Genomic DNA, 12,481 nt, shown 5'->3' on the forward strand with positions numbered 1-12,481 from the left:
TAGGTTACGAGATTAGTATGCTGCACTTTAAATACCTCGGTCCAACTTGGCGTGTAATCTTTTTCTAATAAAACTATCTTGTACTTGCTCACCGAAGCCTTTGAATTTTGCTGGACCTGCGATCTTTATCGCTGTACATTTACACTGTACACCGTCTAAGAGTCTTTTGGCGATCGCGGGAGTTACGTCAGCGGGTCGCATGCCAAATAGTGCCATGCTTGCGCGCGTTGTAATCTGACACGAGACGAGAGCGCGTTGACTCACTTGTAAGTGCTGTTGAACATCTTGCTGTTGAAACATCTTCCACATGTCGTTCTTAAGCGTGCGATTGAATCGCTCGATGATCGATGCCTTCAACACCGTATACGTAGAATAATGATTAACGTTGTGTTTTTTCAAGAGTTTCTGCATCGGCATTGTAAAACTCTTTTCCCATATGCAAGTTTCTCAGACATCTTCCGCTCTCTCGAATTATCTTAGCGATAGCATTAGCTGTCTCGCTTCCGACCTTGCTCTTGAGCGATACAGCCCAAGCGTATTTGTTCAACGCATCGATGACGATGAATATATAGTAATGACTTCTGTTGAAATTCGAGTACGGATGCATCTCGATATCAACCTGCCACAGATTGTCGTATCCCCGAATTATGACACGTCTTTGTGGAAAATTTCTTCTCGCCATGCAGTTCCTCAACGAGTTGTCGCCTCTCGGAGCTAACATTTTTTTCACGTCCATCGGATTTCATGTTTCGACGATGTTTAATAGTAAATAAGATATACGATTTAAAATTGTTTTTTCCTCACTGATGTTAATCGACTGGCTCGTTTCGATACGCGATTAATTTATAATAATGCCGGCTTCGCGAAGTTCCTCGATGATCGACAACATTTCGTTGTTGTGAGCGTTGTTACCAGTTACTCAGTGCGAAGCGTCGAGCAATCGGAGTCGATCCACTAGTTCGTTGGGATCATCCCAATGCAATCGATTTTGTTGTCGTTTTACTTCATGGCGGATGGTATATTGCCAATACCTGCACCCTTTTTATCGCTTTTCTTATATGTAGATACGAGCGGAGCGATGATGTTAATGTATTTGTATCCCTTGTTGTCCGTAATGGGATTATAGGCGCTGTGGCCACGTCTATGAGTATTCGTTGTTAACAATATACTTTTATACGTTTGTTTATCATCTTCGGTGAATATAGCTTCATCGGAAAATCTCTTGAAGATCAATTCGTATAATTCTGATGTACCATTGTATCTCACATTGTCTATGATTATGGAATCATCTTTGTCAACGTCAAACTTTTTGTCACCGAACATCGTACCACTTTTGTAGACACCGTACACATTATCGATTGCTTTATCTATGTCGTCACCAAGAAGAAGGCTCACGTACTTTCGTCCCAACGGTTCTAGCTGACCATGAAGTACCTCGCGGTTTCCTCTTTGTGTTTGCAGAGTCTGTTTGATGGTTGTTTTCCTCAAAAACATTTTCGTTTCGCACAAACAACGATATTTTCGATGGTTCCTTAGATAATTCTTTCGGCGGTTCTTTCGATAGTTTTTTCGATGTAGATTCGTACGTGAATGAATCTGACGTGGCGTCCAATTGTTTGGTATGTTGCTTTTTAGGCGGTGTTAATTTCAATCATCCAACATCTCCAATACGAATACCTGTTAGTTATAATGTTATCATCGCCGTCATCGCTATCTTCACGTTTCTCTTTCTTAATACCGATATCCTTTGCATTGGTTTCTTTTTTAATCAGTTGAGATTCCTCGATGTTTTCAACAATCTGTTTGGAGGTTCGACGATGGGCTTGAAGCGTCTCTCCAACGCTACATCTTTAGCTATTTTACCAGTTTTCAAAGCGCAATATTTTTTACGAATCGAATCGCTCATTTTCGCAATCTGTTTCGCTATTTTTTCGCGATCTTTGGTGTTATCCATGTTGCCTGCTTGACGTATTGGCGTCGACTAATTCCGTTATGGTCGTAACGCGAACGTGTTAAATTCTTTTCTGTATCGCCTTGATAAGCAGACTGTCCTTATCTATCATTAGAAATCCGTACTCGCACTGCCAATCGCGGCATAACGCACAGAATTCATCGTACGACATGTCGGTATTTACATGATCGTTGTAAACATGTTTCAAGTTGGTACCATCCTGTTTGTATAGGATCAGCGAGTTCGCATTGTCGCGTATCAGATGTTTAGGTATCATTGCGTACGTCTGGCAGAGATAGAAGCAATCGACGTTCGAGTGCCGGCCCATCGAGAAGTATTCTCTTATCGCATTTTGCTTATCGCACGCAATGTCGAAGACAAAACTCGAATTAGAACGTGCCTCGTTTGGTGGAATGACAGCACTGTTGTTAGAGAACGTAGTCAATTTCGTCGATCGATGTCAACAAAGTTTCGAGATATCGATATTTTGGTTATTGCAACGATTTCGAGTATACGTACACGTTCTCGAAATGTACACCGTGTGAACTCTCGAGCAAGCTTACGAGAAAGTTGGTTTACCACAATTCGACGGTTCGCAAATGATGGCGCGTATAGTACTTCACTAGCATTTCACCGTGCTTGCGCTCCGTCGCGATGTCCCCCATCATTCGTACTTTCTCGTCGCAGTTCGCGATGCGTATCATCAGCGGCTGTCGTACGAATTTCATGTTTGCACTGTGTTATCTAGACTTTGATCGAACGCGTCTATTTATAGGCGTACGAAACTGCGAATCACTCAGTTGCAAAAATCTCGCGCTGTCACATCCCTCTCATATTCGGAACTTGAGCGCTGAGCAGTTGCAATATATATCGAAGGTATATATCTCGGGTCATACTGTTACGCGTGTGCGGCGGCTATATCGACCACGTGTGAGACAAGCTTCCGGAGCATATAAAAACGGATTTGGAGGTTCGAATCTATCGCTGTGTCGAGCATTATAACCAACCGTGACAACGCACGCACATCGACGGTCCCGCACCGAAGATAAAGGATTGTAGCGTATGTCAGCAGCAGCGTCAAACGAAGGCTGAGTTGGATCTACTCAATCAAGCGATAAACGCGCTTTTTTTCGAGTTACATATCCTCGACTATCAGTTTTGTGGCCCGGGTACTCGGCTGAAGAAGCCAGATAGCCAGAGATGAAACGGGCATAAATCCACTGGACACGGCGTGCCGTGAACACGACATTGCGTATTCTCAGAACAACAATCTCGTCGAGAAACACACGGCGGACAAGGTACTCGCCGATAAAGCCCTAGGACGCGTCATCGCGAGAAATTCGACTCTGAGCGAGAAAGCTGCAACTGTTTGGACAGCGATAAAAGCTAAGACCAAGATCGGCATGGGTATGAAAGCGAAGAAAAAAGCCGGCAAAAAAAAAGAAACGAATACTTCCAACGGCGAAACGAGGTGGCGTATTACCGATTCTGCCAATTTTGAGCGCACTCGGGTCCTTGATCGGCGGAACGGCCAGCGTGGCGAAAGTGGTAAACGACAGAAAAGCCCCGCGCGACGTCAGCTCGAGGAACTGCAACGTCACAATCGCGCGATGGAAACGCGCGGACGAGGATTATATCTCGCTTCATACAAACGCGGAAGTGTAACAGAGAAAAAGGGAAAAAAGAAAAAAAAAACTCCAAAGAGACAATAAAAGTACTTACGAGTATAACGAGTATATCAATGTACAATTGGACAGCTGGCGAGACGTATGCGCGTACCCTATTTCAGAGGTGTTTTCATGCGTAACGCGTTACCAATTAACGGCGCGCGTCGAAAGAAGAGCAGTAATCTGGACGACATGATGGATCTCGGTACTCATTGGGTAGCGTACGCAAAGAAAAACAATCGTGTCATGTACTTCGACAGTTTCAGTAATCTTCGACCGACCAAGGAACTAGTGCGATATTTCGGAAACAGTGTTACGACGATAGAGTACAATCGAACATCCTATCAGATATACGATCAGAGCATCTGCGGACAGCTGTGCCCGTGGTTTCTTCAAACGGTCGACGCGCGTGAATTTATAAAGTCCGACAAAATGTCGCGATGTCTCAGTATTCATTGAACGCTTTTTCCAATGTCGCTGCAACATGTCGCTGACGACGACATGTTGCAGCATCTTTTTCCAATACATCTTTTTCCAATGTCGCTTACACTGAGCGGGAAGAGCAGCGTTCTCGCAGCAAATTTTTTTTTAACCATAGATTTGAGCGACGATGACTACGAGCTTGGTCTAACAATTTTGGAGACTTATCACACGATAGCTATGTAAACACTTCGAATAATACATTTTATTTTGGCAAAGACGCAGAAATTACGATTCCCGAGAGGTCATACGAACTGGAAGCAGGCCATAAATGAATTTTTGAGACGTGAGATTTTACGGATGTGAGATTATAACGACTGCGACCTGACGCGCCAAATGATAACGCTGGTGACACCGCGCGCGGCGATGATGAGATTGGGGAATACTCGATAGTGCTCCACGCAAATTACAACACGATGAGATGTGAGATTAAATGCGCCTACAGAATAAACTTTAATAAGCCCGATGACATTAGATCGCTGCTGGCTTTCTCGAAGCGTATACTGCAATCGCAAAGGTGGCATGAATCGTGTCGATCAACATAATGAATGTAAACATTATCCGTGTAGAAGTGCAACGTGACCGCGGGCGCGTACAGCAATAACAAAAGTATGCACACGATACACGAATTTTCGCCGAATGTGCCGCTAGGATATAAGATATCGGAAAGGCCGATGCAGATCATTTACTTGCCAGTCATCATATGGAGCATTACGGAGCTAACGATACGCATTGTTTACCAGAACAGACGATTGCTCGATTTCAAAGGAGATTACTATCAAATTGCACGTATAACGGCGACAGCGATAACGCGAGCGTGACATTTGAGATACTCGTGTTGAACGAAGCGAAGCATACGCAGAAAGATAACACATTTACAAAGAAAACATTGATCGACAATACTCGCTCATCCGGCTGCATCAAGAAGAAGAAAAAACCCAATACGTCGTTAAATTTTTACAAGTTTTAGGATTCGCGGTGCACAACTTGTGAGATGACTGATATCCTAAACATCAAAAACGAGCCAATCTTCGATGATCGCATCATCAAGATTGAGACTCATGAGTACAACCCGTTTGCCAATATAACGTTCGGGTACAGCCATGAGATAAGAATACCCATACAGTAACAGGATCTGTACATATTGCCGTACGAAAACTTTTTATATGTCGAGGAAAAACTAACGAAGAACAAAGTTATCGACGGATCTGATGTGATTGGGAAATAATTTTGTCACATTCATGTTCGATGAGATTCGATATGAGCTTGATGGTGTGGAGATTGATCGTAACAGAAACGTGGGCATAATTAGCACGCTCAAACACTACGTAACGTCATCCGACAGAAGCGTGATTCTGAAGAATGTCGGCTGGGATGCGCGTACTAACGCGGATGGATGGCGTAGCGACAACAATTGCCTGATGGGAAATTCGGCATTGGATCCCGTGGTCGGCTTATTCAAGATACAATGCCGCACGTGTTATTGAGCAAGATAAAAAAACTATCGATGCTGCGCACTTTGGAGAGCGGACGATATTTGAGCATGGCTTTTCGCTTGTGGGATCTGTACGAATTTCTGCTGTTACAGCCAAGCATTCGTGGGCCATCAAGACCGCTACTCGAGAAGCCGCGATACGTCTTCGCTTTGCAAACAGGTCGAAAAAACGTCATGACTGAGGACACGAGCCGATTCGACGACTGCGACTTGACCAACATGAAACTCTATCTGAACTCAGAATGTTATCCATACAATACGATATGAATCTGGATTTCGACAAAAACAGATGGTCCGTATTGTACGAAACGTACGCGCGTTTCTGCAAGAGTTACTACGGACACGAGTATCTCGAGCCGAGTCTCACTGTCACGTCTTTTCTACATAACGGTCCATCGTAATCATCGATTGTTCTCGATAAAACGAATCGGTCAAGAGCGCAATCGTAGACGTGAGATTAGAATTTGAGACTAAGGAGAACGTACCGATGAATATCACCGCGTACTATCTCATTATACATTGTTGTAGCTAGATCTACAATCAATAATAAAATAATAACCAATAATAAAAGTAGTCCGCATGGCAACAAAATTAGGTCGCATGAATCTCGAAAAGTATTTCGAAAGACAACACAAATGTGTGACCGCCGAAATTGTGACCAGTCTTTCGAAAGATTATAAGAAATATATTACGCGAGAACATTGCGAAAAAGCCTATCAGCAAATTCCTAAATTTGATGATCAAACCGAGCGTAATATTGATTAATCAATATCACGCAACCGATCGACGCAATCGATCAGAATGCTGATCGGGCATCGATCAGACTATATAACTAGTTACACAAGGTGGAGTCGCTGGAGAGTCAAGAGTCAAGAGTCAAGAATCAAGCATAACGTGTCGTTCGGAATCGTTATATATTATAATTATCGCGCAAGATATTACAAGAGCGCGGCGAAGTTCATTATCAGCATCTCAGGTGACATACTCGGTCGTCGGCCGCCAGAGTAACGCGATACGCGCCGAGCCGCCCGCCGACGTTTAACCGTGTGTGAAAAAAATAAAATAAGCAATACTAAATTCAAGAAAGTGTGCAATTATTAAATAAACCAGTAAAAATAAAGAAAGTGTGTTAGTGAATTCAAGAAAATTTCCTTCTATTCTTTTGATCCTGCTCGGAGTCCAAACTCCTTAGGCTTAACGAACCCGACTATCTCTAATATTATCGTTGTAGCCCATCCGGGGGTACAACAACATGATTGCGTGGTTCAGTACGATCCGTTGACCAATGTTGTACGCAAGAGCACCTAAGAGCATCGCTGGCTTATAAGAGAGAGATAATAAAATCTACGATACATCGAAATCGACCGCAGTCTCGAAAAATTACTTATGGTCGTGCCAACGTTCGTAGACCTGCAAGGTTTCCTCGTTGGAGAACAGTTTGTCGTAAAGGAGTTTGCTGCTTTCGAGCAAGCAGAGAACGGACCGTTTTTTCTCACTACATTTTTGCAAGCCCTATATCATGGCATTTCCTCGCAAGTGCCGACAAGTCTCGCGCATGCTGGATACGTCATCACCATAGACTGCGATGGGACGACGGAACGAAAGCCATATAGCAAAGCTAAGAGTTTGATTACAAAGGCTGTGCACGGAACGAAAGACGACGACGACGACGACGACGACGACGACGACGACGACGACGACGACGACGACGACGACGACGACGACGACGATGCTCGTATATGTCAAGGAACACGAGAAACGACAATGGTTATAAAATTTGCTTCTGGATGATGAGCGAGAGTGCGTACATCGAGATTCTGGATGCGTAGATTCTCTGAACAATCTGAATGTTGATAATACTATGCGGATATCACTATACTAATTTTACAAAATGTATTTAAATTGCGTTTTACAAAATGTATTTAAATTGTTTAATTGATAGTCAGATAATGAATAAAATAAATAAATATGATATACGAATTATGTTTTTTTATTCCTTTCTATTGCGTTGATAATATTTTAACGATCGACGTACCGCTTCTTAGCGCCACGAGAAGTTTATCTTGCCGAGGTGACTTATCGCGCGTCGGGCAGGAATGTAGGTCAGTGTGTCGGTCATGCACATGACAAAGAAATTGCATCACGATTTAAAAAACTTTTTTTATTCATTTTTTACATGATTTGTTTGATACAACTAAATATTTAATAATTGATTAATTGATTAATTGATTGATTAATTAATTAATTGATTAATTAATTGATATCGACGTGCTCTCTTTTTTATTTTTCTATTTGAACATGGCCAATATAATAGTCATAGTAGTCGCGAAATGCTCTATGCAATTGAACACCTCCGATTCTTTGTCTTTTTCTTGGCCGCTATAACACGCTCGTTCAGCTTCTTTAGAAATTTCTATCATAGAGTCAGCGATATCCATTGCCATGTTCTTTGCCACAATGATATATTGTACGCACTTCCTTTGTAATGGTAGCATATGCATGTCTCCAGAAATTTTTTGAGAGAAATCGAGAAGTGGGGGAATCGGAGATTGCGTTTCTTCACAAAATTGTGGAGATTCGGGATGTAGTAATGTCTTCTTAAAAAATAATCCGTCACGTTCATCAGTGGATAGGCCGTCACGTTCCGTGGAGAACGGAGAATTCGTTAACTCTTCAATTGGTCGACAACTGCACATCTCGTCATTTATTAATTCAGCACACACAGTGTTCATAATGATTGCATGTCACGATTTTTCTCAATAAAAAGCTCATTGTAAAGTTTCTTGTCTCTCTCTAGTAGTATCCTCACTATATAAAAAAAAATTCAAAAAATTATGTATATACACACCTCATTATTATAATATACTCATAACTGACCTAGTCTTATCAATACTTTCCACAAATGAGTAATTAGCAGACAGAAGTAAATACCGTTATAAGTGTTAATCAATACATGCGACACTTCATGTTTTTTTTTGTATGCAATGACTTTCTCTCATATTAGACTTCCATCTATTATGATTCCATGCATCCAATGATCTATTATATATCATCAACAATTTCTTTGTCCCTTTGTCCAAAAATCAGAGCGTTGTCATATGTTTGTAACTGAATCGCTTGTTTATTTATTTGTTTATCTATTTGTTTATAACTTTTATTATCTTTGTAGTTTGTTCACAGCAGTCAGATTATCGGCGCTTCTTTCTTAACACGTCGATACGTGGAACAGCACTTTCTTCTTCTTTAAATGCGGCCGTTTTTTGCAATTTCTGCCTTCAGCTTATCAAGTAAAGGATGCGTAATACGCTCCCGTTATTGTTTTACCTTTTTCAAGATAGTCGATACACACAATTCCGACTATCCCAAAAAACAGTCACCATTACCTTCCCAGCTGATGGAACCGTCTTCACCTTTTTCGGAGCAGGTTCACCCAGTCCACTGTTTTGACTGTTCTTTTGTCTCTGGAGTGTAGTGGTGAATCCAAGTTTCATCTACAGTTATGAATCGACGCAAAAAATCGTTTCGTTCCAACAGGGCCTTGGAAATGTTCATTCGAATTCGTTTTTGGTCCAAAGTGAGCAAGCGCGGCACTCAACGCGCGGATAGCTGCGCATATCCAATTCTTCAGTCAATATATGACAAACGCGTTCTTTCGATATGCCCATAGCCTCTGCTATCTCTCTAACCTTCGACGGTCGTCCAGTACCATTTGGTGAACATTTTCGATGTTATCAGCACTGGTCGCAGTTTTTGCCATCTCGAACGCTCATCAGCCAAGCTGGTACGACCACGTTTAAATTCAGCTGCCCATCTTTTTACGGTGGCAAATGATGGGGCAGAGTCCTCGTAAACAGCGTCCAACTCGATTTTAATTTGCGCAGGCGTATTGCTTTTCAAATGTAAGAATTTAATCACGGCACGATATTCAATTTTTTCCATTTTTACAAAAACACTGACATCGACTGACACAAACGACTGTCAAACAACAACTGAGCGTCCAAAATGGCTGAAATTTTCACAAAAGTCTTTCAAAGCATATACTATTGTAGTACTTTTTTTTGATAGATCGGGAAAAATGCTTTACGCACCTCCCCCCCAGAGCGTCCCGAGCTCCGGGGGGAGTATGGAACTCGGTGCCACCATGCTGTGGTCACTCCATACCCACTAAAAAAATCCGGTGTGTGCCTACTTGGGCATTTTGCGGGGGAGCCCACGGTACTACCAGCGGCATTTCTTCATGGGCACCCTCACGCCCTTATCCGCATCCGCTGAAGGCTGCGGGCACCCACTGTTGGGACCTTTATCCCTACTTAGGGGAGAAGTCTCGAGGCGAGACTCGAGACTCCTCCCCGTTCCCGTCCGCGGGAACAGGCGGTGGCGACCTCACGGCTCCCACGCCCAAACCCCCGGCCGTGTCCCACGCGGTCCCGGTGGCAGCGCGGCGCGAAAACACCGCCCCGGGACCAGCGCATCCCCGAAGAGGAGGTAACCAGGGCCAGCCGTGACCAGCCCCAGCCCCAATTTCCCTCCAAGGGTGCCAACTCTGCCGGGGGAGGAGGTCCCCCGAAAGAAGGCCCCCCCCCGGCTGGGTCTTCCCGCTACCCAGCGCAATGCACGGGGCCGCGAACAAGGAGAGGGGGCAGCGCCCGGGCCCATGGGCCCCTAAGGCGCCACCCCCATCACCCGGAGAGATCTCACTCCTATCATTGGGAACCACTCAGGGGGGGAGAGCAGGCAGGCAGGTGCCGCCCCAACTCCCCTCCACTCACGGCTACTGCGCCCTTAGGTGCGTCAGCAGCCGCCTCCTGATATTTCTGGGGCGAGCCCCCGGGGCCCCGCGTTGTGCGGGGGCCAGATACTCACCCCTTCTCACTCTTTCGGCCTTCTCCTCCCGCCGCATCACTGCCTCGCAGAAGAAGGAGACCGCCCTCCACTTATCCTCCCTCTCCAGCATCCCCTCAATCAGAGACCGGAGGGAGAGGTCATCCCCCATAACCGCGGCCAGGGCACGGCGCTCCTCGGCCCACGCCGGACAAGCCTCCAGCGTGTGCCGCGTCGTGTCCCGGACCGCCCCACAATGCCGACATACTTCGGCAACCTATTTCTCAATTCGGCACAGGTACTCCCCGAAACATACGTGTCCGGAGAGCACCTGCGTCAACCTAAAGGTCAGCCCGCCGTGACCCCTTCCCACCCACTCTGTGAGAAGAGGCCGGATGGCCTCGGTGATCCAGCGGCCAAATGCGCCCGGATCCTCCAACCTCTGCTGCCATTGCAGCATGACCTGAGCGCGTTCCTCTCTCCTAATCTTTATCACAGCCCTCGGACTATCCCTTCCCCCCTCAGCGCCCTGGTGCGCCGATAGCGCGCTCCAGAGCCATGAAATCCACAGGAGAGACTCCAGCGAGGATCGTGATCGCCGCGTGTGACACCGTCCTATATGCACGGGCGACCCCGGCGGCCATACGGCGCTGAATCGCGTTTGCTACCGCCTTTATGCGGCGGCTGGCCGCCATTGCGGTCGCCCAAACCGGTGCCTCATACAGGAGCACCGACAGGACGGTGTTCACATATAGGCGCCGCACAGCGGCGCCCGGACCACTGAGGTTGGGTAGGAGACGACACAACGCGTTCATCATCCTACCCAATCTGGGGGTCAGAGACCTAAAATGAGTCTTGAACTCCCAATGTCTATCCAGGGTGAAACCGAGATATTTTAGGTTCGGTCCCACCCTAACGCGGGCCGACCCTATCCGCACGAATGCCGGAGGCGGCACTCCACGCCTTCTCTTATACAGAAATATTGCTTCCGTTTTGTGGGGCGCCACCTTCAGCCCCATCGCCGCGATCGCTCTTGCGACGCTAGCCACAACCATATTGGCCATGATCAGCGCCCCAGTCATCCCCCCCCAGCCACCACCAACGTATCATCCGCGTAACACACAACGTGGCAGCCAGTGAGGAGCGCCGTGCGAAGCACCTATCATATACCAGGTTCCACAGGAGCGGCCCAAGCACCGACCCCTGCGGGACCCCGCAGTATAATCCCCGCCCACGATCGAGTCCCGCTTTGTCGCAGAATCCGATCGTCCTGTCCCTGAAGTAGCCCCAGATGACCTCCTTCATATATGGCGGAAGGCGATGATAATTCATCGCCTCTCCAATCCTTTCCCAGGGGAGGGAGTTAAATGCGTTGACGATGTCCAAGGACACCGCCACCGCCACCCCCTCCCCCCACCAACGATTTGGTCCGAGAGGGTCCGAACGCGCTGAATCGCATCAATCGTGGATCGGCCCTCCCGGAATCTAAACTGATCCCCCGATAAGTTGGGACCATCCAGAAACAGGCCGAACGAGACGGGCGGCGATTATCCGCTCGAACAGCTGTCCCGCCTCGTCCAGCAGGCAAATGGGTCTGTATGCGGACGGGGAGTTCTCAGGCTTCCCCTCCTTCCGGAGAAGGATCAAGTTGGCCCTCTTCCATCGGGAGGGGAAGTGGCCAGCTCTGAGCAGCACGTGAATAGCTGTTTCAGCCGGCCGCCTATTCCTCCAAAGGCCAGGGCCCACACTCTACCCGGGATCCCATCTGGTCCAGGGGCTTTGTTTTTGTCCCCAAACCTCTTAGTCGCGGAGAGCATCTCGCCCTCAGTTACCCCGAGCTCCTCCGCCCAGCCTTCGGGTGAACCTACATAGGAGGGGACCGTGCACTGTTTGATCGGAAAAAGTCCCCACGACTTCATCCAGGAACTCGGGGTCCATGCCCTCCGCGACTGGGGGCGTCCCGTGCCTGAGTTTTTTCAGTACTATTTAGTATGGACGCCCCCATGGGTCCCGGTCTAGGGAGGAGACTAGCTCCTCCCAGGCCCCAGCCTTCGCAGCCCAATGACC

The 12,481-nt window shown here is 46.5% G+C and overlaps 1 protein-coding gene across 1 annotated transcript; it reads right to left on the minus strand.

The window, feature by feature from the left end:
- Positions 1 to 10,935: 10,935 nt before the first annotated feature.
- On the minus strand, positions 10,936 to 11,478 carry LOC148935243 (uncharacterized). Its single transcript, XM_089081510.1, has one exon. The coding sequence runs from the start codon at positions 11,476 to 11,478 to the stop codon at positions 10,936 to 10,938; it is 543 nt and encodes a 180-aa protein (XP_088937636.1).
- Between the last annotated feature and the right edge of the window lie 1,003 nt (positions 11,479 to 12,481).

This window comes from Pogonomyrmex barbatus, unplaced genomic scaffold (genome assembly GCF_055798465.1).
Source record: "Pogonomyrmex barbatus isolate J1 unplaced genomic scaffold, ASM5579846v1 scaffold5, whole genome shotgun sequence".
Lineage (NCBI taxonomy): Eukaryota > Metazoa > Arthropoda > Insecta > Hymenoptera > Formicidae > Pogonomyrmex > Pogonomyrmex barbatus.

What these genes read in the sequence shown, in the direction of transcription:
- LOC148935243 (XM_089081510.1), bottom strand. Translation starts at nt 11,478, where the DNA reads ATGGCCAATATGGTTGTGGCTAGCGTCGCAAGAGCGATCGCGGCGATG.